At 43.2% G+C, this 26,496-nt stretch overlaps 4 protein-coding genes across 8 annotated transcripts; 1 reads left to right on the top strand and 3 right to left on the bottom strand.

Moving 5' to 3' along the window:
- Positions 1–834: 834 nt before the first annotated feature.
- Positions 835–5,227, bottom strand: lmod2a (leiomodin 2 (cardiac) a). Its single transcript, XM_068313346.1, has 3 exons — positions 4,751–5,227; positions 2,945–4,159; positions 835–2,629 (listed from the first exon to the last, which is right to left on the bottom strand). The coding sequence occupies exons 1-3, from the start codon at positions 5,009–5,011 to the stop codon at positions 2,609–2,611; spliced, it is 1,497 nt and encodes a 498-aa protein (XP_068169447.1). The 5' UTR covers positions 5,012–5,227; the 3' UTR covers positions 835–2,608.
- A 1,456-nt stretch (positions 5,228–6,683) lies between these two features.
- LOC137594497 (ankyrin repeat and SOCS box protein 15-like) lies at positions 6,684–11,446 on the bottom strand. Of its 4 annotated transcripts, none has more exons than XM_068314020.1 (10): positions 11,369–11,446; positions 10,459–10,562; positions 10,342–10,379; positions 10,045–10,176; positions 9,748–9,906; positions 9,428–9,673; positions 8,789–8,960; positions 8,144–8,687; positions 7,739–7,892; positions 6,684–7,645 (listed from the first exon to the last, which is right to left on the bottom strand). In XM_068314020.1, the coding sequence occupies exons 2-10, from the start codon at positions 10,560–10,562 to the stop codon at positions 7,488–7,490; spliced, it is 1,707 nt and encodes a 568-aa protein (XP_068170121.1). In that variant the 5' UTR covers positions 11,369–11,446; the 3' UTR covers positions 6,684–7,487. The 4 variants fall into 4 exon arrangements, with proteins under 4 accessions (XP_068170121.1, XP_068170120.1, XP_068170118.1 ...); XM_068314019.1 differs by having other exon boundaries at positions 10,459–10,566; positions 11,369–11,444; XM_068314017.1 differs by having other exon boundaries at positions 10,459–10,671; positions 11,369–11,443.
- Positions 11,447–11,630: 184 nt separating this feature from the next.
- Positions 11,631–17,256, bottom strand: LOC137594496 (ankyrin repeat and SOCS box protein 15-like). 2 transcript variants are annotated; one of them, XM_068314016.1, is made up of 10 exons: positions 17,111–17,256; positions 16,617–16,721; positions 16,454–16,506; positions 16,174–16,305; positions 14,928–15,086; positions 14,525–14,770; positions 14,229–14,400; positions 13,030–13,549; positions 12,674–12,827; positions 11,631–12,417 (listed from the first exon to the last, which is right to left on the bottom strand). In XM_068314016.1, exons 2-10 carry the CDS (start codon positions 16,715–16,717, stop codon positions 12,242–12,244), a joined length of 1,713 nt encoding a protein of 570 aa, XP_068170117.1. In that variant the 5' UTR covers positions 16,718–16,721; positions 17,111–17,256; the 3' UTR covers positions 11,631–12,241. The 2 variants fall into 2 exon arrangements, with proteins under 2 accessions (XP_068170117.1, XP_068170116.1); XM_068314015.1 differs by lacking the exon at positions 17,111–17,256 and having other exon boundaries at positions 16,617–16,760.
- Positions 17,257–18,614: 1,358 nt separating this feature from the next.
- Positions 18,615–25,619, top strand: iqub (IQ motif and ubiquitin domain containing). The gene is given in 13 exon segments (XM_068312640.1): positions 18,615–18,756; positions 19,065–19,148; positions 19,637–19,771; positions 19,964–20,131; positions 20,262–20,437; positions 21,958–22,116; positions 22,983–23,193; positions 23,411–23,586; positions 23,968–24,141; positions 24,521–24,694; positions 24,774–25,010; positions 25,156–25,341; positions 25,431–25,619. Coding segments are annotated over 13 exon segments (2,211 nt in total).
- The last annotated feature ends 877 nt before the right edge of the window (positions 25,620–26,496 follow it).

Here is a 26,496-nt window from a genome sequence, read left to right as displayed (position 1 = left end):
AAGGACGTTAAATGGTTTCCGACCACTAATGCTAACATGCTAAGGTGGTTTCCATGGTAACTGGTGTATATTCTGATGACCTGCATCATTCTGTGGTCGTTTCCTTGTTTCCTTTGGGGGCGTCTCAGGGTGCAGTGTTGTCGTCCAAGCGAAGCCACATGGAGCGGCTAGCGTGCTTCCAGCAGAGCTTCATCCCTAAACAGTTTCAGAGAAACACAGCGAAGCATCCCGAGCACTCACATTTCAAAAGCCATTATAATAATAGAGGACAGACTGTCCCCCAGCTGCTCACTGTGGACTCCAGTTTGAGCACAGCAGCAATATCAGGACATAGTGGAGGACTTTATTCTCCACCAGTCAAACATAAGAGGAACATTTATGAGCTATTTTATTACATGATAACTTATTGGTCGCACACTCCCCTTGACTTGACCCCCCCCCCCTCCACTCTTTCCCCCCCAGGGGGAGTCCATGTTTACTTGGAACAGCTGTTCAATGAACTTGAGTAACACTAAATAAAGTGGATTACATCACATCTTCTCCTTTCTTTGCCAGCTGATTTGATTGAACTCTGTTTTACTGACCCCTGACTGGGGTTTCTGTTTGAAAAGATAATATTCTGACCTGTGAAGGTTCTTCTGCAGGTAGAGCTTTAAGAAGGTTCCAAAGACTTCGTTAAAACCCTGATAGCTAGTGGTGTGTAAGAATCATGTCAAAATGTGATAATTCAATGTCGTGTAAAATAAATTCACCTACTCATGTTATTATTTATTCAATTTACAAAAAATACAGCTGCACAGAAAAAAAAAATATGTTTGTTCATTTCTCTGTTGTAACTTAGAGCCTTTTAATTTGTCAGGTTATGAAATCCACAAAACTCCTTCAATCAAGGATCAAACTATCCAAGGGAATATAGAAAAATAACATCAAACACAAATTAGTTTTGAACAAGTTAACTTTGTTCAAAATTCTTCTTCTTCTTTGTTTAAAATGTTTTTGTCAAAGTTAAAATGGCCTCGATTACTGCATTGTGGGAAATGCAGTTTTGGTCAAAGCACACTTTTGACCTATTTATCTTTAGACACTCTGACCTTTTATGCTCATGCGGGTCACATAAAATGATGTGGCGGGCCACATTTGGCCCCCGGGCCTTGAGTTTGACACTTATGCCGTAGGGTGTCAGTACATCCGTCCATCACAATGTCCAGGAGGAGGATGTACCCAAACATGCATGGTGGATTTCACTGTAAACTATGTCTTATTTTAATATTTTAACAGAACTTGACTCATGTCAAAATAAAGTGAAGTCCATCCAGACCAGCTGTCCCTGACTTCAATCTGTTAGCACGCTAACGTGCTAAGGTCAGGATGTCAGCCCGCTGACGCTGAGGTTCTGCTGAATTTGAAAATCATAACTTGTCAACATACAGTCTGTTAACATGCTTGTGTTTTGCATGTTGACATGACATTGTTTCACCAGATTCACTTTGTCTCATCAGTTTGTTTCCTGTCGCAGCAGACGACTCAAACGGCAGGCTGTAAAGAACAAATCATCTCTCACTCACTAAACCTTTCAGGATCCCTCTCGTGTTTTTAACTGTCTGTGGCGACAGACAGGAAGCAACAGCTGCTGTCATCACGCATAACTCTGTCTTAATTTGTGTTGGACTTTAATCCCCCTGCGACGAGTCTTTGACAGAACACACTGACTTCATCCTCCTCTCAGGCTCCTGCGTGTCAAGGAGATGCCATAATATATTCAACAGGCGCTTCTTTACACCACATTTCTGTTTCAACACTGATGTGGGATTTGAATCCGTCGATTTTAAATGAAAAAGACAAAACAAAAATGCTTCAATCTACATATAAAAGAAAAGAGAAAGTCAAATATCAGCCAGTAACAGTCTCACAGACCAATGCTTTGGATTTAAAAAGAAAACAGCATCCATCCATCCACCCATCCACCCATTCATCCATCCATCTCATAGCTGCTTATCCGCCTTGTGTGTAACAGGTCTGCCAGAGCCTATCTGGTTGCAGGCACAAGGAGTGGTACACCCTGGATGAGACGCCAGCTCATTGTGGCCCACCTTCATGTAAATTGTAAATAGTTTTTGTTCCTTTTTTTATTCCTTATTCCATATTATTCCTTATTGCTTCTCTTCCACCTTTTAATGCACCGAAACCGCGTCAAGTTCCTCGTGTGGTAAACTTTACTGGCAATAAACTATTTTCTGATTCTGATTCTGATAATATCAAATGAGCCAGGATGACCTGAAGGCCACACTAGCTTTAGTAGAGGAGCTAATAGATATTTCATCTCTAAATCAACTGATAGAACATTAACGACTCTATGAAAACCTTTTGTTTTTTATTTATGAACATATAGCCGGACTATAATCTTTATTTCTCAACACATTAATTATTCACCATGGGTTTCACACAGTAACAAAATACAACACATGGAACACATAAATGCAGTCTGCTGCTACGTGGCAACTTAAATAAGAAAAGTTGTTTAAAAAAAAAAAGAAAAAAAGAGTGAGAGTGAAATAAAAATTATTTCCACAAAGTGTGTGAACAGTTCAGGTGAGATCAGCGGATGAGTTCAGGCCTGTGACAAATCCACCTGAAATGAAAAACATGGCCAACACACACGTTTAGATACAGATTTAAGACCGACTGTCCTGTCAAAATAGATTTTGTCAATTTCTTTTTCCAACATGTCTGCTCTCTTCCCAGCAGCACTTAGAGTCAACAGTCTTATCAAACTATTTATAACTTCACCGTGCCGAGGTATTGACAGCACGGCCGGGGGCTGCCGGCGGACAAACGGAGGAGATCTAATGGCTTTTGAAGGCTTAATTATGCGTGCGATGCTCTCGCTCATGCAAACCGAAATCCCCTCAATCCTCATTCACTCACCACCCAATGAGAGTCTTACCCTTTTTAAGGATCTGATGCTGCTCCCACGAATCGCAGCCATCAGGTCGTCACGGGTTGACCTCTGTGGCAGCGGCAGGTGTGAGGGTTCGTCCCGTCTCTTCTGGAGCGACGGCTTCAAGGCGTTCCTCAGGTCTTTGAGTATTTCGCTGCTCTCCTTTTCATTGGCGCCGTTCTTGAGCTTCTTTGACTTGGGTTTCCTTTGGTTTATTTGAGTCTTCGTGCTGTTCGAACCTTCTTGCTGTTTGACCATTTCGGAGATCTTCCGCGTCGGTAAATCTAGCGGAGGAGGGGGGTTTTTCTTCTGATTTTCAACAGTCTTTGTAAACTGTGATGGCTTCTTCAGTGGTTTCCTTTCGGTAGAAGATCGAGACCCTTGCCCTGACATCTCTGGGGGACTCTGTTGCGTCTTTTGCTGGAGTCTCCTCTGTCGTTGCTGATCCTGGTTGCGCGTAAGGATGCTGGTTGCCGTCATCCTCGGACCTGGCAGGTCAAACTGATAACCAAGTTTGAGCAGAGTGGTGTTTTCCCTCAGCAGCTGGACGATTTCCATTTCCACCTTCCCCCCACAGATGTGCCTCTGGTTGTGGAAACGAAGCTCCACCAGCGTCCGGTTGTGTTTCAGTGCAGCCAGCAGAGCCAGGATGCCCTGACCTGAGACAAAGTTGGACTCGATGTTCAGGTTTCTGATCACCTGGTTTTCTCGGAGCATCTTAGAGATGGCAAAAGCCACCCGGTCGTCAGCGTGGGTGTTGGCGAGGCTGAAGATGTGGACGTGAGTGTTGGTGCACAGGGCCTCGGCGAAACGAAGCAGGGTTTCCTGGGAGATGTCTTCAATATTGTTGAGGTTGACTTCGTTCACTGTGGGATCATCACACAGGATCTGCTGCAGAGTTTTATCGATGACCGTTGGGTTTCCGCTCAGTCTGTCAGAGGTTACATTTAGATTTTGGTCTGTGCTTTCAGTCCTCCTGCATTCACCCTTGGAGCCTTTTGACAGAATGTTCTTCTGAGGGAATTTATTCCTGATCGGAGCCTCCTTTTTGCACACATCTTTCTTTTCAGCCTCATCTTTCTTGGAATCATTTCTGCAAAAAACACTCTGAATTTTCTTCCCCTTCAGGGAAATCTTTTTCCTGTCGCTGTCCAGACTCTTGCCGGCATCAGCGGTGGCTTCTTTCCCTCGTTCCTCTCTGCTCTTATCTGAGCGTCGCTCCTGCACATGATAACAGGACAGAAAATTAGGTTCAACCCTGACATTCTCCAACCTCTGACTTCTAATTAAGAACCCTCTCCACCAGCAACATTTCTCAGACATACTTTATTTTTAGACTTTTAAGCAATCTGGCTACACATGAATCCTTCCATCTCATTATAGTATATGTTACAGCAGGGTGTTTATGTTTAAACACACAATAAAGTAAATGGATGAGGACTTATTCTCATTTTTGGACTGAAACCAAAAGCCCAAATACAAGCAAGTGTGACTTGATCTTTTTATTTTCATACTGATATCATCACAAAGAATTATTTTACAATTAGATACTGGGAATGGTCCCTCTCACCTCCAATCTTGTGCAAGACGATAGTAAAAATATTTGTGATGTAAAAACAAATGAAAGGAATCTAGGATTGAAGGATTGATTGTTGTCCTGAGGTTATTGTAAATATTTTACTCCTTTAGTTGTTCCTTAAGTATTGAACTCGAAACAATCATCGTGATAAATGCTCCGGGTGGTTGCATTTATGTTTCTTTTATGTGTTTGGTAGAAAATGTGTGGATGGATGGGTGGATGGAAGCTCTCACCTCTCCAGCTCGAGGTGCGATGCTGTCATCCTTTCTGTTCTCGTCTTCCCAGTATCTCAGCAGGGCGTCCCTGTCAAAGCTCCCCGTTGGGGTTTTGGTGGTCTGGTCCTTCTGTCTCAGGCCGATGGGGATGTTGTCGTCCAGGTCGGCCAGCTCTTGCTCCAGCTCCTGGAGCTCCTCGGAGGACAACGCTGCCAGAAGCTTGTCTTCGTCCACCTCCTCGTATTTCTTCAGCTCCTTGTGGTACCCAAAGGTGCTCATGGTTCTCGTTTTGTCTGAACACGTAAATCTCTATCTCGAACTTTCCCTCTAGCTCTTTTATATCCTCGTGCACTCGATTAAATCTGCTCTATCTAAGCCGTTCTTGTCTTCCTGCTTGAATCTTCTTTTGCACACTGACTTGTCCTCCATCCGATTTTTTAGATCAGGGATAGTCCAGATGACTGGCGGAGAATCAGAGAGTCCTCATTCATCTGCTGGTCCCAGTTGTCAGAGGAGCCTGGCAGGGAAAAATGGGAGGGCCGCCATGCTGGTGATGTCCCTGTCTTTTTTTAGGGTGTTGGGTGGGAGGTCAACGAGATAAGCTTACTGCAGGAATGTGAGCTCTCTGAGAGGCCTGCACTGAGAGCTCATCAGTGGCCCAAAAGAAAGGAAGGGAACAAACACCATGGGGGACATCAGAGATGAAGCTCTGGGTTATGCAACATGTCAGGAAACACTCCCTAAGGATGATGGGATTAGGTACAGCACTCTGACTGTAAAGATGGACTTCTTATACAAAAGACGAGATATTCCAAGGGACACAAACGAAAACTAAACAGGAACTGGTTTCAATCTCTATCACGTCTAGACTTTATTGCTTTTTTCAAAGGTTATCTCCAGTGATGAAAGGAAATGTTTTTTTTTCATCTCTGGTAGACTAATGCAACATTTACTTGTGAAAATGAACTTGAAATCTGGTTGAAGAGAATTTCCTGCAGTGTTTTGACCGTTTTCTCCCTTGTCTGATTCTGTAACTGAGCTTCTTGACCCATCTGTTGAGATGGTAGCAACACTCGTCAGATTTCACATGATGTGATGTGATGATGGCGATGGCAACCCGATTTTAAAATCTAAAATATTGAAAATTCTGTATTCAGTTTCTATGTAATTGCTGTCTTTTGTGTAAAAAAACCAAACAGCATGAATTCTTTTGCTGACCAAAATAAAAAGTAGAGAATACACTACAGTCCAATAGCCGAAATAGATTATAGAGGATAATTAGAGCGCAAACACAAGCCAAACATCATAATCTTTATAGAGCGACTGTTTATTTACAGGGTTGGTGCAGTAAATCCTACCATGTGGCAGGTGTTGTAATTATTGTGCCTACCCCTGTACTTGTCACATGAGTAACATTTATGTGAATGTGTTGGACCAACCGTCAGTCTGAAGGTTTGTTGTGTGGTTGCTCGGTAACAACATGCATCCGTCGCTGAGCTTGTCTGACGAGCTGCGCAGCAGTCGTGTAGAGTTACATGTCTGAAGTAAAAAGACTTTGTGACGTACCGCCGGTCTCATCCTAAATCTGCTGTAAATTTGACCTTTTATTTGATTATTGCTGATAAGCATCAGTTAAGTCTAGACGGAGAACGGAAATAGGTTCTGTTATAGAACAAAGGACAAGACATGTGGTTTCTTCATGTTTAACCCTTGAAATAAGAAATGAGATATTCATTCATTAGTTTTTATATTAATTGGCTTCTATCTATGCAGATTTTATTTTCATTTAATTTCTAGAAATATAAACTAGCAGAGAAATAAGATGTCACCACTGAATGTTAGTTAACACCGATAGAAAAGTGTCCAAGATATGAGAAGAGATCAGAAGGAATGTAATGTTTCTTTAACATGAACATTGAAGAGAAGACAAAACCAGTTGTATTAATAATAATAATAATATATTTTTTAACAACATAATGAAGTATGACATGTGAAATGTACCTGTAGGAATGGGTGCACACAAACACAGCCGTTCACAGAGCTGAAGACCTTCGATATATCTGCTGGACGTTTTTCCACCTGACAATCCTGAGACATGTTGTCTATTCTGTGTGTAACAGTCTCACATTAATGCTCTTTGCTTTCTTTTTATCACATTAACACACGTGCTGGTCGTAGCTGCTCCACTTGTGGCCTCCGTAATGTGACCTTCAGCTGGAGGTCGTTCTAACAACGCGACCTCTTCCTGTTATCGGGTTCTCCAGTGACCTGCCAGAATGTGTCGCCACGTTGTTGTTGTTGTTGCTTTTGTTCCTGCAGGTCAGGAGGTTAAATTTAGAGACTGCTGTTCCTCCAATGACCGCTAGATGGAGGTAAAACCAATTCCACATTGGATTGGCTCGATTTTGTGAACAGATGTTCCTCATTCCCAGGAAATATTTGACAAAACTAACTTTTTCATAGAACACATAAAACAATTTAAATACATTTACATCCAACAGACATATTGCACCAGAAACTCATTTTTTAAATATGAATAATTCTCAAGTCATATCTATAACCTTCAAGATGTTTCTATCTACAACATGTGAGTCCCAGAAACCACCTGATGATGGCGGCAGACTGACCGATAATGACTGGAAATACAGTGCAGCAACTGTGTCGGAAATAAGTTTAGACAATATTCCTTTGAAACAATGTGAAAAACAACGTAATGCGTAACAGTTAAGACTCAGTGATAGAAATCGTCCCCCTCTCAGTCCTCCCTGCAGATGATTTTAGCATACAGGTCGTTCTCTTTGAACAGCAGGTAGTCCTTCAGCCTGTTGGGCATCAGGACGAACACCAGGTCGCTGCATCTCAGGTGTTTCCTGATCACCACTCTGGCCAGGTGACACAGAGACCGGGGGGTATCTGGACCACGGAGAACAACAGTCGGTATTCAGAGGGTCAGGAGAGACATTGTGATCTACCAGAAGCAGGAAAATGTCCTGGTTTTTGACTCACTTGTGATCCTGTGAATGTGAGGCCACTCCTTGTGTCTCTCCAGGGTCTTCGTCAGTTTGCTGCAGAGAGAAACGTGACCCACGTACTCCAGGAGTATCGACACGACTCGGCCCACCAGGTTCTCCAGCCAGGAGACGCCGACAAAATCACAGAACTGGACACACAAACGACAGCTTGTTTTACTGGTTATACATAACAATGGTGGAGATATCACCTTTTACAATGTCACTTTAGTCCCTTTTAGATGCTTCCAGGTTATCTTTGAATGAACTGATGATCGGTTATCTTTCAAACGACTGAACAAAGCTCATTGTCAGCATCTTGTCTTTGTTTGGAACTATAGAATCAATCCTTCTGTCATACATCCCTTCAAACATTACCTTTACAGAAAAGAGAGGAACTCACAGCAACTTTTTCTTCCAGCTGTTGTGGGTAAATGAACACATTCAGGGCCTCCCAGTTGTCGTCGTGGTGACAAGAGAAACACTTGTCAGCATCGTAGCCGTTGTTGAGCAGCAGCCTCATCATCACCTCGTCTTTCAGGCAGTACTGCAGCGCCGTGGGAAACACGGTGTCGTTCACGGCCGTGAAGTAACAGTTCACGTCCGCTTTGGCCGCCAGCAGCAGCTTCACGATCTCGTAGCGCCCCGACCTGACCGCCACCAGGAGGCAGCGCAGCGGGTCCAGGTCGGGTTTGGCCCCTGACCTCAGCAGAATGTCCGTACAGGTCACGTCCCCGTTGGACACAGCAAAGTATAGCGGGCTTCGCCTCATGTCTCCGTAATTTTCAGAGATGTGAGGAGCTAGAAGCGCGTTGACATCGAATCCTTTCTGGAGCAGCAGCTCCAGGCAGTGGGCGTGGCCTCCGTCAGCAGCGGAATGGACCGGGCTGTGACCCGACAACCGCAGGGCCCGTCTGGTGGTGATGGGGATCAAAGTCCTCAAAGCTCTGATGAGAGAAGCTGTAGTTAAGTGTTCATACCTGATGCAATTCAGATCAAATACGACTTGTTTGACATGTTCCTGGTTCTAGCCCCCCCCCCCACTCACAGGTAGTGTCCTTCATATGCAGCCCGGTGGACAGGCAGCTGGAAGCTCAGGTTGCGGATGTTGGGATTCGCTCCGTGCTGCAGGAGGATATTGATGCAGTCAGGATTCCCCGATCCTGCGGCGTCGTACAGAACGCTGTCGCCGTTTGGCGCCTGGGCGTTTACGTCAGCGCCTTAAGGTGAAAATCAGAGGTGGTTAAGATGAAAATGGAATTATTTTATCCATTACATCTATCAGTGACGTTTCCAATTCCTTATTAAGTCCAAGAATATAATTTCTATTCAGAAGTAGAGTGTTTGAAAGCTGTCTGTATTCCACTCAGGGAAGAGCCCTTCCCATTAGAAGAGCTGCATCATGGGAAATATACAACAATTTTGGAGTCTGACCCATATTGGGGACTGAAAATTAAAATATCTCAAAATACTTGTAACACACTTTAACATACTTTTAAAGTTTTATACTTGAAGGGGGTCATTTAATTTATCATGGGAGAATATTTTATCTACAGCTCAAAACTGACAAAAGGCTGCAGAAAAAGTGAGTCCATGATCCACTTGAGGGCAGCAGTGGATGGACTGTAAAACACGTTACTGGATAAAGTTTTTCAGAACCACCAATTAATGGATCAATCCCAGTCACCGTGTCTGATGAGGAGCTCCAGGACCTCAGGGTGGCTGTATTCTGCAGCGATGCCCAGAGGAGTCACTCCATGCTGGTCCGTCTGTGAAACCTGGCCTCCGTTCTGCAGCAGCAGCTCCATGACGTGAACACACCCCGATCTGGAGGCCTCGTGCATGGCCGTCCACCTTCTCAGACAAACCTGCCCCACCCGAGCTCCTCCGGCTATTAGAGAGGAAACCATCTGGACAGATCCAGCTCTGACAGCTGCAGGGAGGAAGAGGATGAGGAGCAAATAGCGAGGATGGAACAAAGTAGGTTCACAGAGGAAACGTTCTGACCTAAAAGTAGAGGGGATTCATTCTGGCTGTTGGTGGTGTGAGGAGAAGCTCCGTGGTCCAAGAGCATCTTCACGTTGCCGACCAAACCGGCTGTCACTGCTAAGGTCAGAAAGGTCTCACCGCCTGAAGTCTTTTCCTCCAGAGATAGACTGAAGGACGCTGAAGCAACAACACAAGATATAATACGTCCGTTTCTAAAGATGGATGAAGCTGAACAAGACAAACGATGATCGAGAGAGAATTTGTGACAAGGAGCAAGAGCGGTTCTAGAAACGAGGGTTTAGATGTCTTTCCCACCATACAGCACCATCTCCAGGACCGGGACCAGAGGTTGGACCGCCGCCCTGTGCAGTGGATACCAGCCGCGCTCGTCCACCTGACTGAAGGCTGCTGGGAAATCACAGAGTTCCTGGAGTGTCAGCAGATCACCTGAAAGAGTTTGAAGGTAAAGCTTTAAGCAGAATATATCAAAATGTCAGAAAAGATCAGCTTTGAATATTTTATTATCCTGTTTTAGTATCCTCTCTGAAGCTGCGTGACGTTTCCACCAAATGGAAGGATTCCTCCTCAGAACACCTGAATTTCTCTTCTTACCTTGTTTGATGGCCTCCAGCAGCTTCAGAGCGTCGCTCCTGAATATACGAACAGAAAGATGAAGTTAAACCTGTCAGACTTTGAAATGGACGGTGACGACGGCTGATGGAACTGTACCTCCCCGATCCTGTCAGACGTTCCCTCTGACATGACTCTTGAATGTTCATCTGTAGGTTGTAGTCCAGAAGTTCATCTTCATCCATTTCATCGACTGCGTCCATCTTCCTGACGTCACACAGGCGCACAGAGTCACTCAGTGTTAAACAACAAGCAACGACAGGAACTAAAACCTTTTTCCTTCTGTACTGAAGTGTTCTGTGTCCTCTGCTTCTGCAAATCAAATCCACAGGAAGTGATGCGATCCTGCTGCAATAACAGTACAGACATAACTATGACGGCGTGGACTCGCACGCAAAGTTGTTTTGGTTCGAAAAAAAGTTTTAGCGATAAAGAAATTCAAACAACCAAAGTGAAAAACTCTCATGATGCAGTTTTGAAATAATAGACGCTACACCATTAAAATACATTAAATTGTTTTATTACAGTCTTTGTCATTTTAACTTGGGAATGACTTAATATTGTAACTGATTGTAACCTTCATTTATACAAAAGTTATCAAACAATATCGAATAGATTCCCTGAGTAACATAAAAACGACTAATATGTCTGTGAAATATAAACGTACAAAATAAAAGAGAATGACTTCGGTAAAGTACGCATGTGTTATACTTTATTTGACTTCATGTACAGTATTTAGTTACTTGTTACAGACGTCATGTCCCGTCTGAGATCAGATTTGATTTAGTTGGATTAAAGTTAAATTGATGTCACATCTAAATTACTTCCATGCATTTATTGTTTTTCTATCCGCTCTACTGTCAGAAGGCTTTGACCCCTGACCTTCTTACTGATCACACGTGACGCAGACGATACCAGACGGCGTCACGTCGTCTCAACGCTGCCTCTGTCTCTGATTCTAAGGACGGACCTGGAACATAACAAAAACCTCCACGGGTTTGATTCTCACCTGATTGTTTCAGCGTCCGAGTTGTGGGACGAAGCGGCAGCAGGAACACAGTGCTGGTTTCATGGCTGGACCCCCCCCCCCCCCACACACACACACACACACTTCAGCAGTTATTTATAGGCGTCACATGCTCCAGACCATTTTACAGAACCTAACAGGGTCTGATGTCACTGCACACATTTTAAAGACAGTAGTGAGACAGACTGGTGTAAAATGTGCGTGAGTGTGATTCACCGCACGCCAACAGTGTTGTCACTACGGAGACGATCCGTCGCCAGGAGCTGGACCGCCATCAAAACACAAATCACTGAGAACCTGTTGAAGTGAGCTGGAGCCTTTGTGAGTGATTACTCTCTTTTTGAGCTCTGACCTTTGACCTCTCTGCTCTTTATTAACATGCCAATTTGCCATAAGATTTGTAGTTAATTCTAATAACGGGCAGACTCAGAAACAACCTCTGTTTGTGTCCACATCAGAGATTAAACATCAGACAAAAATCTTCATAAATAGAAGTCAAGACTTCGTCATGATGGTGGTATCGGGGGATAAGTGATCACCATTTAATCCTCTGAGGACCATGAATAATCAGAATACATGCATCTCCATCTGTCTGTCAGATGAACAAATATCGGCATGGCCCTGACGTATGGAATAATCTGGATTAGCAGTAAAGTGACTGATAAACGGGAAAAAAACATGGATTAGAACTTTTACACCACAAACGTATTCAGACGTAGAACGACAACAATCTAGAATTAAAAGTAATAATAGAATTGATGCTGGAATTAATTTGTCCATTATTGTGTTCATCATTGATTACAACATGGATTACAACATTGACAACTATAAACACCGGAGGGGCTCCTGAAGTTGTCACACGATGCGTTCAGGGTCCTGGCTGTAAAGGTCGAGCTCATGGAACAGAATGAAGCTTTTCAATCTGGGAGGAAAAACGCTTGAGTTCATGATTTCGGGGTTGTTGAGTCTCTTCAGGGTCAGACGCCTCCTGATCTCCAGGCGGCAAAGGTGCTTGAGGGAGGGGGGGCTGCCTGGAGAGCAAGTTTCAGAAAATACATGTGTATTTCTCATTTCTTAAGACGTACAGGAAGGTGAATAAAAGGAAGGAAGTTTACTAAAACCATTTAAAACTAACTGGGGAGGATTTATTTGAACTTTTAATTTGTGTTTATGAAGTAACAATCAAGCCATTCACAACTATGGTGGGCCAATTTTTCTGATGCACTTAATTCTTTATATTTCTTCTTGCCAGCTGCATAATTGTCATGAAACCACAGATTAACTCACTGAGAATGTCACGTATTTCTGGCCACTCTGCCTGCTTCTCTAGGATGAGTCTGAGTTTGGAGCAGATGTGGACCCGGCTCGCGTAGTCAAGCAGGATCCGGATCACGTTCCCAGACAGATGCATGATGCAGGAGAGGCTCATGAAGTCGCAGAACTGGAGAAAGGACGGATATAAAGGTGAACAGTCTTTAAAGTAATTTAACTGGAAAACTGCAATCATCCTAGGAGTGAATGTTTTAATTAAGTCATCAGATTTCACATTTAAATTAAAATAAGGTTCAATGATGACAAGACAATAGTTTGGAAGCACATTGAACATCAGCTAAAGCAAGGCAACAGCAAAAAAAAACACTCACTGGAATTTTCCCATCATGCGGAACATAAAAAATGTCGTCATGGTGACACTGAAAGCACCTCTCCACCCGGTAACCGTTGTTAAGCAGCAGCCTCATCATCACCTCGTCTTTCAGGCAGTACTGCAGCGCCGTGGGAAACACGGTGTCGCTCACCACCGTGAAGTAACAGTTCACGTCCGCTTTGGCCGCCAGCAGCAGCTTCACGATCTCGTAGCGCCCCGACCTGACCGCCACCAGGAGGCAGCACAGCGGGTCCAGGTCAGTCTTTGCCCCACCAGCCAGCAGAACTTGGGTGCACTTCACGTCCCCGTTGGAAACTGCAAAATACAAAGCTGTCCTCCTCATATCCCGGTAGATTTCTGAGTTTCTGGTGTTCATGCGGTAGTTGATGTCAAAATCACGGGCCAGCAGGAGTTCCAGGCAGCGGCTGTGGCATCCCTCTGCTGCAGAGTGGACCGGGCTCACCCCCGCTGCTTTAATGGCCTTCTTGGAGGTCAGAGGTATCAGCATCTTCAGAGCTCTAAGGGAAGCAGGGGGGCAGTTAAGGCAGGGGTGTCAAACTCATTTTCACTGAGGGCCACATCAGCATAATTGCGGCCCTCAGAAGGGTCAGATGTAACTTAATGTAATGTAGGATAAATGTAATGTAGGATAAATGTAATGTAGGATAAATGTAATGTAGGATAAATGTAATGTAGGATAAATGTAACTACTCCTTAATGTTAAATAACTGAATTTATTACTCATTCAAGTTTCAAACATTACAGCTGCACAGAAAAAAAAATGTTTGTTTGTTTCTCTGTTATGACATAAGTCTTTCTAATCGGTCACGTTATGAAACCAACAAAACTCCATCAATCAAGGATCAAACTATCCAAGAGAATAAAGAAAAATAACATCAAATACAAGTTAGGACATTGACTTTGTCCAAAATGGTTGTGTCAAAGTTAAAATGAGTTTAATTACTGCATTGTGGGAAATGTAGTTTTGGTCAAAGCACACTTTTGACCTATTTATTTTTAGACACTCTGATCTTTTATCCTCTCTTGGGCCGCATAAAGTGATGTGGCGGGCCACATTTGGCCCCCGGGCCTTAAGTTTGACACATATGACACATTTTTTTAAGCTAGGATGATTCAAATGATATTTTTCTGTTCTCATTGAGTTCAGTTTTGGTGAATTTTGACTTGAATCCTCACTCGTAATGTCCGGCATGCGCTGCCTTATGTATCGGCAGGAGTCCGGTGATGCTTGGTAGATTAGGGTCGGCTCCGTTTTCCAGCAGCAGCTGAATGCAGTCAGTGTTTCCTGATCCGGCTGCGTCCAGCAGAACACTTTCACCGTTGTAGGCCTGAGAATTGACTTTGCTACCTGAGCAGGGAAAAGAGAGAAGGATTAAGAGATCTAACATTTGTGCAGAAGGTGGCAAATGCTCAAACTCTATTTGAAAACACATTTAATGTCATTATATTGAGATGTTTTCTGACAAACTGACCACAGTTCAGCAGAATCTCAGTGATGTGGAAATGTCCGTGTTCTGCAGCCACAGCCAGTGGAGTCACTCCCATGGCGTCCTTGTCATTCACCCGGCCGCCGTTCCTCAGCAGCAGCATCATGATGTCCACATCGCCGACCTTCGCCGCCTCATGTATCGCCGTCCACTTCTTTCGACAGACCTGCTCCACCCAGGCGCCGTGAACGACCAGCGTGTGCGTCATCTCGTAAGAGGCGGCTCTCACCGCTGGGAAAAGTGATTTATTTCGTTATAATCTTCAGCTTGTTGACTGAACACAGCTGGATTCAGCTAAAAAAAGAAGTTTTTTGAATTTTTTTAAGGTCATCTATACTCATTTTGCATCCAGTTGGTTAGTTATTGATGACAGGCCCTACAGTGGTACCCAGCAGAAGCGGCGACTCGTTTCTGCCGTTGGTGTTGTGAAGAGACGCTCCGTGCTCCAGCAGGATCTTCACATTCTGCACCAGTCCGGCTTTAACCGCCAGGGTCAGCGGCGTCTCGCCCCCCACCGCCGTCCTCTCCTCCAAGCTGAGCCCATGAGCTGCCAGTAAAACAATCACAACACAGGTCAGCATCAACTCCATTCCTGGAGTTCATACCGGACGCGTGTCTGCGCCTGTGCAGCAGCTGAGTGGGTAGATTCCACTGAAGGATGAACTCGAGGCTTCCTGTTTGGGACAGAACGTCACAGGTTATTTTAGGACAGGACTGTTGACATCAGCTGTCATCCCCTGGACAGCAACATCTTCTCTTCTTCAAGTTGTCTGAGAATCACTTTCATAATAAGGTGTGTATTATTTTGATGATGCCATAGGTCTTGTCCTGATACTTCATCTCTTCATATTTCTTCACTGGTGTATTTTGTTTACTACAGTCTATCTGCTGTTGCTCCATTTTGCATGTGATGATCCTTGAATGTGGTTTTGAACAGGTTTAGCTAAATAGAAACTCTCAAAACTTTAAAATATACCTAAATAATCCTAAAACACAACACTCATTTTTGACACAGTTTTAGAAAAGCTTTTCTGAGGTAAATGTGTCTCGTTTTTTTGGATTAGGGTTTTGAGTTTTGTTCAGACTGGACTGCTTTTTGTAAATCTGGAATAACAGCAATGGGTTTTTATCCATCCTCCATGCATTTTCTGTCCACACTTATGGAATGCTGGAATCATCCTCACTCAGACACACCTACAGCATGTTATATAGCATGCGGGAGGATGTCTCGGAGGTAGACAATCCAAACTCCACACAGAGAAGTTCTTTTGGATTTGAAGCCACCACTGCCTCGCCCGGTTTAATCCACTCCCTTGTTAAACCAACCCACCCCTATAAAAAGGTATGTTATCTGCAAGAATGCCACAGCTGAGGAAACATGACCAGGATCTGTCCACTGGTGTGTTTGGAGGCGGGATTGTCCACCAGACGAGCGCCAGCGCCGTGGATATCATTCCACAGATGTGCGTCTAAAGCAGCGTTGTGTTGTCAGAGGAACAAGGATGGGGAAAGAGAGGTGTGGTGTTTGCAGAGGTCAGGGACGGATGTTTTTCTTGGAAAAACTCAAAGTACATGGGACATATGAATACTATTTACATACTCATAATAAAAACTGACTAGTTACTTTTACTCACATCTCAAGACAGTCTGCAGAATCTCTGGGATTGGCTGGGATGCAGCTCGATGGAGGGGGAGCCAACCGCGACCGTCCGACTCCCTGAAGGCGAAGGTGTGCTTCAGCATCGCCCCGAGAACAGAGACCTCGCCTGGTCACAGCGAGTAACGCCATCACCCCAGGATTTAGAGCAAAAAACAGACAGAAAGCTTTTTAAATGAGAATCTCCAGGGTTCAGCTGAGCTCCATTACATGTCGTCCATCATGTCTGACTCTTATCCTAGATCTTCCAGCCTAACCTTGCTCGATGGCAGCCAAGACTCTCAGATTTTCCTCAGTGGCGTCTTTTGAGCTAAGATTCAAGAGGAGAGAGCAATCAGGGTAGACAGCCGGTTCAGTTCAGTCCAATGATCTATAGTTTTATTTGGAGCATAAGGGTGAAGTTTGATCTGGGTTTTATACCTTTCAGATTTCAGGAAAGCATCTCGGCAGGACTCTTCTATGCTAAACTGGATGATGTAGTCATTGAGCTCCTCCTCAACATAGTCTTCATCGGTGCTCATCACTCTGCAGAGGGGGCGCATTACAGCTTTCATAACACCTCAAAAACAGGACTGCTAGTTAAGCTAGGAAGCAAATTAGCACAAACTCAATTTTTGTTTGTCTTTTTAAGGATTAAAATTCACCCAAAAATATGGCAAGAAAATAACAATTTAATCTCAAGGGCAAAAAAAATAAAAACTAACAAGCACTGACAGAAAAATGCAAATCAAGGAACTCATGACTGATGTTACAGGATGATGTTATTGTGTCAGTCCCCTTTGCAGTCAGAGGAAGAATTCATGCTGACTTATTCTAACCAGAAAGAAAGTTAATTCTGACAGAAACGCTGGCAAAAAAAATGTCTTGTGATGTGAAATAACTGCATTTCTGTAGATCAATCATGAAATCCTCACCTGTGGGGTGTGTTGGCGGCTCGCGGTGATGGTGTCGCTCTCCACTAACAGCACAGTGTTTAGATATTTAGGTGTGACCTGCTTTTAGCTGACACACTGAGGGGCGTGTGATCAACACCTGGCGCGCTGGCCTTAGACAGAGCCGGCTGACATGTGGTATTGTGTCGGCTAAGCTGGGCCTTTGTCATGTTTCGTGGGAATCTCATATTTAAGATCCCACAAGCCTTTGGGGCTTAGGCTGTGGACTCAAAACGTTGACCAGCTATTGTCTCACGGACACCAACATCAACGGACGTCTATTTATTTCTCTGATACTTACTGTAGAAATATGAGATGTTGACGACCAGGTGATGGCAGAGTCCTCTTCCATCCCCTTTTGAGTTTTGTAATTGATTGTTGGTGTGATTTCAGAACTCTAATTTTGTTTCATGATCTTTATGACTCTGTATTTATTGACTTTAATGCTCGTAAACTGGCCGGATTCAAAAAATTTTTGATTTTGCTCTGCTTTTGTCTGACTTCCAAGAAAGACATGTGTCTTATTTTTTTAATAGATATTTTAAAGCTTCATTTAATGAAATGAGACCTGGTCAAAATGATAAATCTCCCTTTTTAAGATACACAGAAATAACTGTACAGCTATAGGTCTCAGAATCCTCAGTGCAATGACCATTATAAATTACACTGATAGTAATGTTAGTAAGGGTAGCTACTAAAGCTTATTTAATGCAACTGTTTGTCTCACTGTATTTAATATTTATTATCGGGAATATTTCTTTTTAATAAAAATACACCAGAATGCGTGTAGTTTGTGAATCACATGGGACTTTTCAGAAGTCTTTCTTTCATGAGACAAAACAAGAGCAGCTTGTAGGACAGATTATTTTTATATTCTTTTTCCCTCAATAAAAGCTGCTAAACTCTATCAACGATTGTCGTGTAAAAATAATCAGGAATTTTTTTCTTACTTTCTGTTTTATTACATCTTACCATCCTCACTGAAGCCATTATTTCACTCGCAGCACATTTATTACGTCATTTATCTTTATCGCCTCTGACAGAGGGAGAGGCTTGTTCATGACGTCACACAGAGACGCTGACGTCACACAGAGAAACGAGAAACTTTTTTTTTATTGAAAACAAATTTATTTTGAGATGTAGATCGATGACAATTTAAAGTGAAATGCAGAAGTAAATCACCTGCTCAACTACTGTAAATAAATCGGAACGCCATACCGGAAGTTTACTGTTGCTATGGAAACGTGTAAACCCTGGCGGCGCTTAGCAAACAAGTTATCATTGGACGTAAAGCTACATCCTGCAAATGATAAATATTATTAGGTAAAACAATTACACCGAAACAGCATTAAACTGTGATTTTTAACAAGCGGTAAAAAAAAGAGTTTCTTCAAACGTCAAGAGTTTGAAACAAGTTTATTAACTTCGGGTAAAAACGCTAAGCGGCTAAGCTAGCCTTAGCCGCTCAGGTGAAGCTGAAGCTGCGATGGATCAGAGAGAAACTGCAGAGCAGGAGGCGAACGAATGTCAGGAAACTGTGAGTACCGAGAAGCAGCCGCCAGAGGGCGACAGAGGGCCGGGGAAAGATGGCGAGCAGGCGGACGCTGATAGGTTCACCACCGCCACAGGTGAGTCCAGCTTCCGGTAGGGGTGAGTCCAGGTTGGATGAATGAGAAAAACGTGACATTAAGTTTCATCACAGCTGCAGGCCGAATTATTTAATGTTTATTAAGTGATGCCAATATGTGTCCCATCTTTGTAGTGGAAATACAGTCTGATCAAGACAATGACCCAGAAAAGCTTGGAGAACTTCAGAGGACAGAAAAATCAGTGGAAGCGGGTGAGACCCTAAGCGTAAAAAGTTTCAAATATCCTATGTAATGTGTTTTATGTGCGGTCTGATTGAACTGTACAATCTGTAATTCTGAGACTGTAGAAGAAGCAGAAAGTCAGGCTGATTTGCCGGATGATGCTGAACAGCTTCAAACAAAAGAAAATGTTGGAACCTCCACAGCGACAGGTAATAGATATTCTGATGTGAAAGAACTGCATGGATGTCATGTGCAAAATGAAACGAGATCCATGATAGAAATTCTAAAATATATATTATCACATAGCTATTTCACATTAAATGCTGTTCATGATGCCGCATGATGAGTTCCACTTAAATTATCTTCCAACGGAAAGTCTTTTTGAGTGAACATCCTATTTTATCTCCGGTAAAAGCCGCCTTTGATTTTTTTTCTCATTAGTCTATTTGGCAGAGATCATTCAACTTCAATTTACTGGCTGTAGATATACCTGAATTCACAAGCAAAGATTCTCCTTTAAAGCACAATAATAAGAATGATTCAAAATCATCTGGATGTAATGGATTCTTCCTCGGGCTACAACTTTTTTTCATAATCCTGTTAGCAGACTAATGCCAGCTGAGAAACACTACTTATATCCCACAGTGGAAATATTCCAGACCCAAACCCACAATGAGAATGTCTTTGTGCGTTACAGTGAAGGTGGTGCTGGTGCCAGAGGGTCATGTGATGACCGAGGCCTTCGCCATCGGTCTCAGCATTCGGGATCTGAAGCATCACCTGGCTTCGGAGCTCAGAGTTCCTTCTGAGGTGCTACAGATCTCTCTGGATGGTACAAACCTGTTCCAAAACACTTTTATTGATTAGAAATGGATGTAAGTTACACAAGACTTAAAGTACAAGAAGATGCATTGAAGGTCTTTATTGAAGATGATCTCGCTGTTTTTTGGTTAGTAACACTGAATGCCTTATTACTAATAAGAGTCTAAAGTCTAATATCCCAGCATCCTCTGTCATCTTTCAGGCAGGGCGGTGGAGGAGCAGCAGAGCCTGATGGAGCTTGGCGTTCAGCCTCACAGCTCCACACGGATGGAGATGAGCTCCACTGACCCGGTCACCCACCCACTCCGTCTCCTCCGCCCCCCAGCGCAGGACAACATGCCTGATGTCATCACTGTCCGGGTTCGAACAGGTGTCAACACCCTCTAGCGCCCTCTAGCCTTCACAAACTGTGTGTCAGATTGACATGGATCTTAATGCTCAGCATGACAGAAACTGTATTTCCAGTTCTGACTGAAAAATCCCCGTTCCCTGACCTCCAGATGACGGCGTGTTCCAGGAGGCTGTGGTGGAGATTGAGCGCCCACGCCAGCAGAAAGCCTTCTTGGGTGGATACAGAAACAAGCAGACGGGGGTGGAGTACCACCACGCTTCCATCCAGACCCTGCCCAAGAAGAGAGCTGACAGAGGGGTGGATGTCGTCAACCGTACCACGCAGGTACAGAGCAGAGCTTCAATAAAAAAGCACCGGACAAAGACGTCACTGAAAGACTTTAGTGGTTAATTTGATTGGAGACAAATTATTCATTTAAATTAAATACAAAAACGTCAGTCAGTCTGTAATATGATAGCATGTAGACCAACAGCAGGATGTGTGTGGGATGCTTTTAAAGATCATTCATTACTGCAGAACCTTGTTTATGTGTTCAGGAAATAGAAAAGGACTTCATGCACAGATGCCCAGGGTGTAACAGAAACAGTCAACGCCTCTCTCTTCTGTTTGATTCTGACTTAAACTTCATTTTGTCCAAGGACATAAATACAAAAAAAAAACAAATCTCTGATGGACCAATAGGCTCAGTCTCTGCCAAGCAATAAATATTTCTTGTTTTTCAGTTTATAAATTGAAGTAATTTATTTGTGCACCTCATTATTTCTTTCTGGTAAGTCACGAAACCTCAGACATTTGGATAATTGTGTGATTTGTTCCCTGGAAGAAATGTTTTTTAGAACATCATCAACCGTCATGATGGGAACAAGACACAGGAAGCTGTATCCGTAACCGGGGAGTGTGCTTCATTTGATAAGCCGTCGTAACAGAGTAACCGCTGACGTTATGTCGACGTACAGTCGGCTGGAGCCAATGATGATTTTTGAAAGTACACTTCAGCTCTAAGTTCTAATTTATAGTAGATTAAGTCTTCAGCATGTGACCACCTTACACTTGCTTATGTTTGGAGCCGATTACACTATTAACTCATTTGTTGGATAACTGTATTGATTATGACTTTAACCTTATTGAACGGTCACATGTACCATTTAAATGCATGCAAAATGTGTGTGTGCTGTTCTTTTGGTTGCAAACTTTAAAATGTCTTCAATTAATAAAAGGTCAGAGGATACTAAAGTATTTTTAGAATTGTATGGCTACTTGAGGATCATAAGTCTGTACTGCAAGCACACAGACAGGGAAATGTTACACACCATCTGATGTTGAAGTAACATTTAATAACTTGAAGCCTGAACCACCATTCTCTTTCCCTGTATGATGCGCCTCATTCTTAGCAGCACAGAGCCTGAAGGGCATGGAGACGACTTCTCCTGAGGCAGAATCAGGACTCTCAATTAATTCTTATACCCTCTCAGCTGCAGCCCATAATAAGGCATTGCTTAAAGCACACTTATTAAAATTCAGGAAGTTGCTAAGGTCAGTTCATTCCTTGCAGAGACCATCTCACAGTCCTTGATTTGAAGATGGGTCAAAAGATAGAAGATTCTTTTTGTTAGAATTACTTAATGCTAAGCACTTGGAAACACCTGTAATATTAATTTGTTCAAATAGATTTTTAAAAAAATGAATTTAATCAAAACTGTACAAAAAAAGTAGAACTCAGACACGACATGAATTATTAACATTTGAAAGGCATTTTGTCCACATTTCTACACCCGCAAAAATTGACCCATTTCAAAATAAACTGCCGTTTTCTCTTTTTTTTTTCTTATTTCCATCTCTTTCAGACGGTAAAGGTGAAGTCTAAGTGCCAGCAGGTTCCAGCTGACATCTCCACCCAGACGAGGGGCATCGGCTACTACATCTCCTGTAGGGACGACAGACTGCTCCCCATCACCAACAACTATGTCACTGCTGATGAATATCATAGACGGAGACTGAGAGCGGTGTGTGTGTGTGTGTGTGTCATGATAAAGGGGGGTTTCTTCTTTAAATAATTGTGCTTACTCCATCGATCATGCTCAGATGAGTTGTGATCTCAATGGCAGTTCCTCCTTGGTGGAAGATGGATGGAAAATTATAGAAATAAGTCAAGTGGGCAAAACAACATTTAAAACAAGAAAATGAATCAAATTAGAGTAAAATTACAACTCCAACTACTTTTACGAATAATAATAATGACATTTGATCTTTCTCAAAGCCAAGGATGCATTATAACAAGAGAACAGAATTACAGAGTTGGACCCAAGTGAGGTTAAAAGCCTTGGAAAAACAGTAATGATTGAGAAGTTTGTAAAAACTGTCTAGTGAGTCAGTATTTCAGATGAAAGTGGTGCCAGAGGACGGGTGCTTCCACTGTGAAGACTTTTAGCTGCATGTGGGGGACAGAAAGCAGCTGATGCCATGTTGGGATTTAAGTGTGAGGATAAAGATTTTGTAGTTGGAGCTGTGAAAAAATGGGGAGCAGGTGGAGATGGGTGGTGTTGGGTGATGGAGGATGTCAGGGTTGGGGTGACGTGCTGTCATGAGTTGGTAGAGATGAGGATTAACCCTGGCAGCAGCATTAAGGACATGTTGGAGTCTGTTCAGAGATCTGCTGGGTATCCTTACAAGGTCGATGGTCTTGAATTTTGGAACCACCTGGGTCACTTGTTGAGAGATTTGAAGGATGAGAACTGATTTGGAGGGAAGGTCACTGAAAGGGGAGCAGAGTCTGGTGGGAATGGAGCCTGTGACAGTGCCTACAGTTCTCTGGATGTAACAAGGGTGACAGAGAAGTTTGATTGTTGTTCTACTGTTGTCACTCATCCAGGTCATCCGACTGCAGTCATTTGTTCGCCGCTGGCTGGCCTGTAATGAGGTGGAGCGGCTGAAGATGGAACGTGACCGGCGTATATCCTGGCAGGAGGCGCAGAAGAGGAAGACACTGGAGGAGAGGGAGGAGGAGCTGAGTGATCTCCACCGACGCTGGAGGAACCCCAAGACAAAGGAGGACTTGATCCTGCAATACAACAGTCTAGAGAGTAGGAAGGATGTGGTTATATCATTCTGATTAATGAATTAGTCATTGGTTTAGTTCATTGTTAATGAAAATTATTGTCATTTTATTGACTGATTCCTTAAATTCATCGACGATGGTAAATACTGACCAATGACTTGAAGCGTGAAGTGATCAGTTCTCTTTTCCTGTCTTATCACACTGTGGTGATGCACCGACTGAATCATCTGTGTGTGTTTCAGCGTGGCGAAATGAGGAAGAGCGGGAGATCAACTCATCACTGCGTGGAGCTGAAAGGAAAGCAGCTCTCTGCCTGCTGGTGGAGAAGGAGATGCAGCTCATCGCCGCCATCGAACGTCAGCGCAACGAAATCCAGAGAAACAGCCAGGACAAAGCTGTCAAAAACTTCTTGGACAAGGTCAGAGCTGCCTTCCTCTCTGCGGAGTACAAACGTAGCTCATGTGTGCTTTTGACTTTTGCGTTTCTTTTCATACTTTATTATTGCTTACATAACTTATATAATTAGTTATGCACATTTATGCAAAAAAAAAAATCATAAAAATTGAAGGAGGTTTGGGGCTTTTTTGGATTGGGGCTGGAATGGATTAAAACTATTCTAAATACTTTAAATATCAAAAATTTATTTGAGTTGCAATTTCTTTGACTTACGAGCTCAGTCACGGATCAAAATAAACTTGCATCTCAAGGTATGACTGTGAATAATACCAGCAGTGTAATTAGTGTTGTATTGTAGCACTGTGAGTACCAGCAGTAGTTCTAACAGTTGACGGTGTTTCAGTCGGCAGCTCCTATCAGGTGGCAAAGAGCGGCTGACGGTAAAGCGATTGAGATGGACACACAACACATCCTCAGAGCCAGAGAGCTGCAAGATCTGTACGACAAAGTCAACCTGTTCAATGTCAGCAGGGAGCAGAGACTCAGCATCCTCATGGCGCTCAAACACACTGTCATGGTATAGTAATACACTTTATACACACTAGACACGGCTCACAACAGGAATGTGTGGAGTGTCAATAAAATTACTGTCCAGATTGTACTACATACTAGTTTGTGACGGTGAAACAGTTCATGCTAAAGGTAACCAGTCATGAGGAGGAGACGGATACAGTTTTAATCAGGTCTCTATCAGAAAATAACTTTCTCTGCCTTCTTAGAAATGCAAAAAAAGCAGAATAAACAATAATAAATTAGAACACAGAAGGGAGGTCGTCAGAGGTCTATGCTCGGTTCACATGATTTCATAGGAATACATAGTCGATTACATGTTGTCACATGTTGGTTAACATGCCTGTTTTTACTCATGACTTGCTCGCTTTAATTATTTTTTACAGGAGTACAAGTGTCCGCTAACACGGGAAATAGTGGATTTGATTGACAGGGAGGTGGACCTGATGCCTCGAGTAAAGACAAATACTCTGGAGGGGCTGAGGAAGAGGATCTCCACCTTGTTCCTCCAGCTCATCAAAACACCTGCGTTTAACCCTGAAGTGGCCAAACTGCTAAAGGTGAGCAAAGACCCTGCTAGTCTGACGTCATTTGGACATTGAGAATTCACTGATATCTCCACATGAAAATCTCCCCCAGGTTCCCCAGGATCCATCAAAACTGAAAAACAAGACGCTCCTCTGCCAATACTGTCTTCGTCACCTTCACTTAAGCAACTTCAGAACTTTGGCTGGCAGTAAATGTAACGACTGTGCAGAAACCAGGAACAGAGCAGAAACCCGTAATGAGTTTTACTGCTACAAGAACATTCTGAAGAGGCTGAGAGCTGATGAGCAGCGGCGCAATGAAGAGGCCAAGATTCCGTTTCTGCTGAAGGTTCGTCGGATGTGATCTGTTTGGATGATCTCCTTTATTGCACTGCTACGGTCTTGTCGGACATTCATCCTGTCCTCACAGTTTTCTTGGCTGCTTTTGTAATCATGAAAGCTCTATCAAGATGTTTACATGCATGCTTTCACAGGCGGAGGACATGAAGTACCTGGTGGAGGTGGTCTGGGCATCCCGCTCAGCCCTCGGTGGCAGCAGCGACCTCCATGACCTGGTGTTTGTGCGCTGGGACAGTCAGAGAGACTGGAGCCCATGGAACTGTGTCCTACTGACCAAAGAAGAGAGTTTAGCTCACATGGAGGTTAAAGACGTCCACCAGGTCTGGCCATGCAAACATTTACACTCACGCGACTCGTGGATCCACGCTGTGACTCAAACTGACTGTAGCTCTGGCGTTTGTGTGTTCAGGTGTACGATGCAACATTCATGGATAGGATTGAGCAAAACCACGCACTGGCTCGCCGCCACTTCAGCGAGTTTGCTGTTTTCATCCGATATCTGGCCTCGTAGCCAGATGCTGCTCTGGGCAAGTGAATTGTCTCCAAGCCTAACAACTCCATGGCGACAAGCAAGCTCACCAGTGACAAAGCACATTAAGAAACTTCCTGTGGGTGTTTCTGCCTTCTTTCACAGCTTCTCCATTCCTCACTTTCTAGAATAATATTCTTGAGATTTATTCGTTATTTTGGGGACTCACAGCTCAACTTGTTTTACCTGTTCTTACTGCTAACAACGATGAGAAAATTTGTCCAGTTAACGCAATGAAAATAGCTTGAATGAAAACATTTTTATAAAAAAAATCCACAAATTATCTGCATGAATAAATACCACATGGAAGACTGAACGTGTGACTTACTCATGCTTGTTCAGGTGAACATACCCTTTAATCTGTTATAAACCAGACATAAATGTACCATAACGAGGTTTGAAACGTGCACCCTGATTGGTCAGGTTTTGATGATATTGTGATGAATGCCTGTCCTTTGGAGGTGGCTGAACTGCTGGCATTGCTGGATGATCTGCCACTCATGGCTGTGATCATAGTCTCCTGCATTTTTGTTACCATGGTAACGGACATGGCATGCAATCTTACCTCCAGTATCACCATCTTTATGCCGACCCTTTCTGCTCTGATAGCTTGTCACACACATTTCTTTTTTTTCCCCTCTCACTTCATAGCAGTCCACATCTCCAGAGCTTATTCTAGCAGGCTGGAGTGCTTGGCCAGTATAAGGCAAGTGATTAGAACTGAAGGGAAAACTGTGGCAACGTGATGTGGAAGATGACAACTATTTTGCAAAATATTTAATCAAATAAAATGAAATGAAATGAAAATTCTTGTAAAATGATTTTATTAAACAACATGAAAACTTTTGATGACTAAATTAAACCTCTTACACACGCACACACACACTACAGTACTGTACAGTATATGTATCTTTTCATCTAAATCTGTCAGTCATTAAAGAAACCA

This window comes from Antennarius striatus, chromosome 4 (assembly GCF_040054535.1).
Source record: "Antennarius striatus isolate MH-2024 chromosome 4, ASM4005453v1, whole genome shotgun sequence".
Classification (NCBI taxonomy): domain Eukaryota; kingdom Metazoa; phylum Chordata; class Actinopteri; order Lophiiformes; family Antennariidae; genus Antennarius; species Antennarius striatus.
The sequence above is the reverse complement of the archived record's forward strand: the minus strand, read 5'-3'. Positions and strand labels throughout refer to the sequence as shown.

Excerpts from the sequence above, each read along its gene's own strand:
- lmod2a (XM_068313346.1), bottom strand. The coding sequence starts at position 5,011 with ATGAGCACCTTTGGGTACCACAAGGAGCTGAAGAAATACGAGGAGGTG. Across the intron at positions 4,160-4,750 it reads TCGCACCTCGAGCTGGAGAG|GAGCGACGCTCAGATAAGAG; the intron begins GTGAGAGCTTCC and ends TATCATGTGCAG. Across the intron at positions 2,630-2,944 it reads GCATCAGATCCTTAAAAAGG|GTGGATTTGTCACAGGCCTG; the intron begins GTAAGACTCTCA and ends TTTTCATTTCAG.
- LOC137594497 (XM_068314020.1), bottom strand. The coding sequence starts at position 10,562 with ATGGACGCAGTCGATGAAATGGATGAAGATGAACTTCTGGACTACAAC. Across the intron at positions 9,907-10,044 it reads CCTGGAGATGGTGCTGTATG|CGTCCTTCAGTCTATCTCTG; the intron begins GTGGGAAAGACA and ends TTGTTGCTTCAG. Across the intron at positions 8,961-9,427 it reads GGAGCTCCTCATCAGACACG|GCGCTGACGTAAACGCCCAG; the intron begins GTGACTGGGATT and ends TTTCACCTTAAG.
- LOC137594496 (XM_068314015.1), bottom strand. The coding sequence starts at position 16,750 with ATGAAAGCTGTAATGCGCCCCCTCTGCAGAGTGATGAGCACCGATGAA. Across the intron at positions 12,828-13,029 it reads CGCATGATGGGAAAATTCCA|TTCTGCGACTTCATGAGCCT; the intron begins GTGAGTGTTTTT and ends TCCTTTCTCCAG. Across the intron at positions 12,418-12,673 it reads AGAAATACGTGACATTCTCA|GCAGCCCCCCCTCCCTCAAG; the intron begins GTGAGTTAATCT and ends CTTGCTCTCCAG.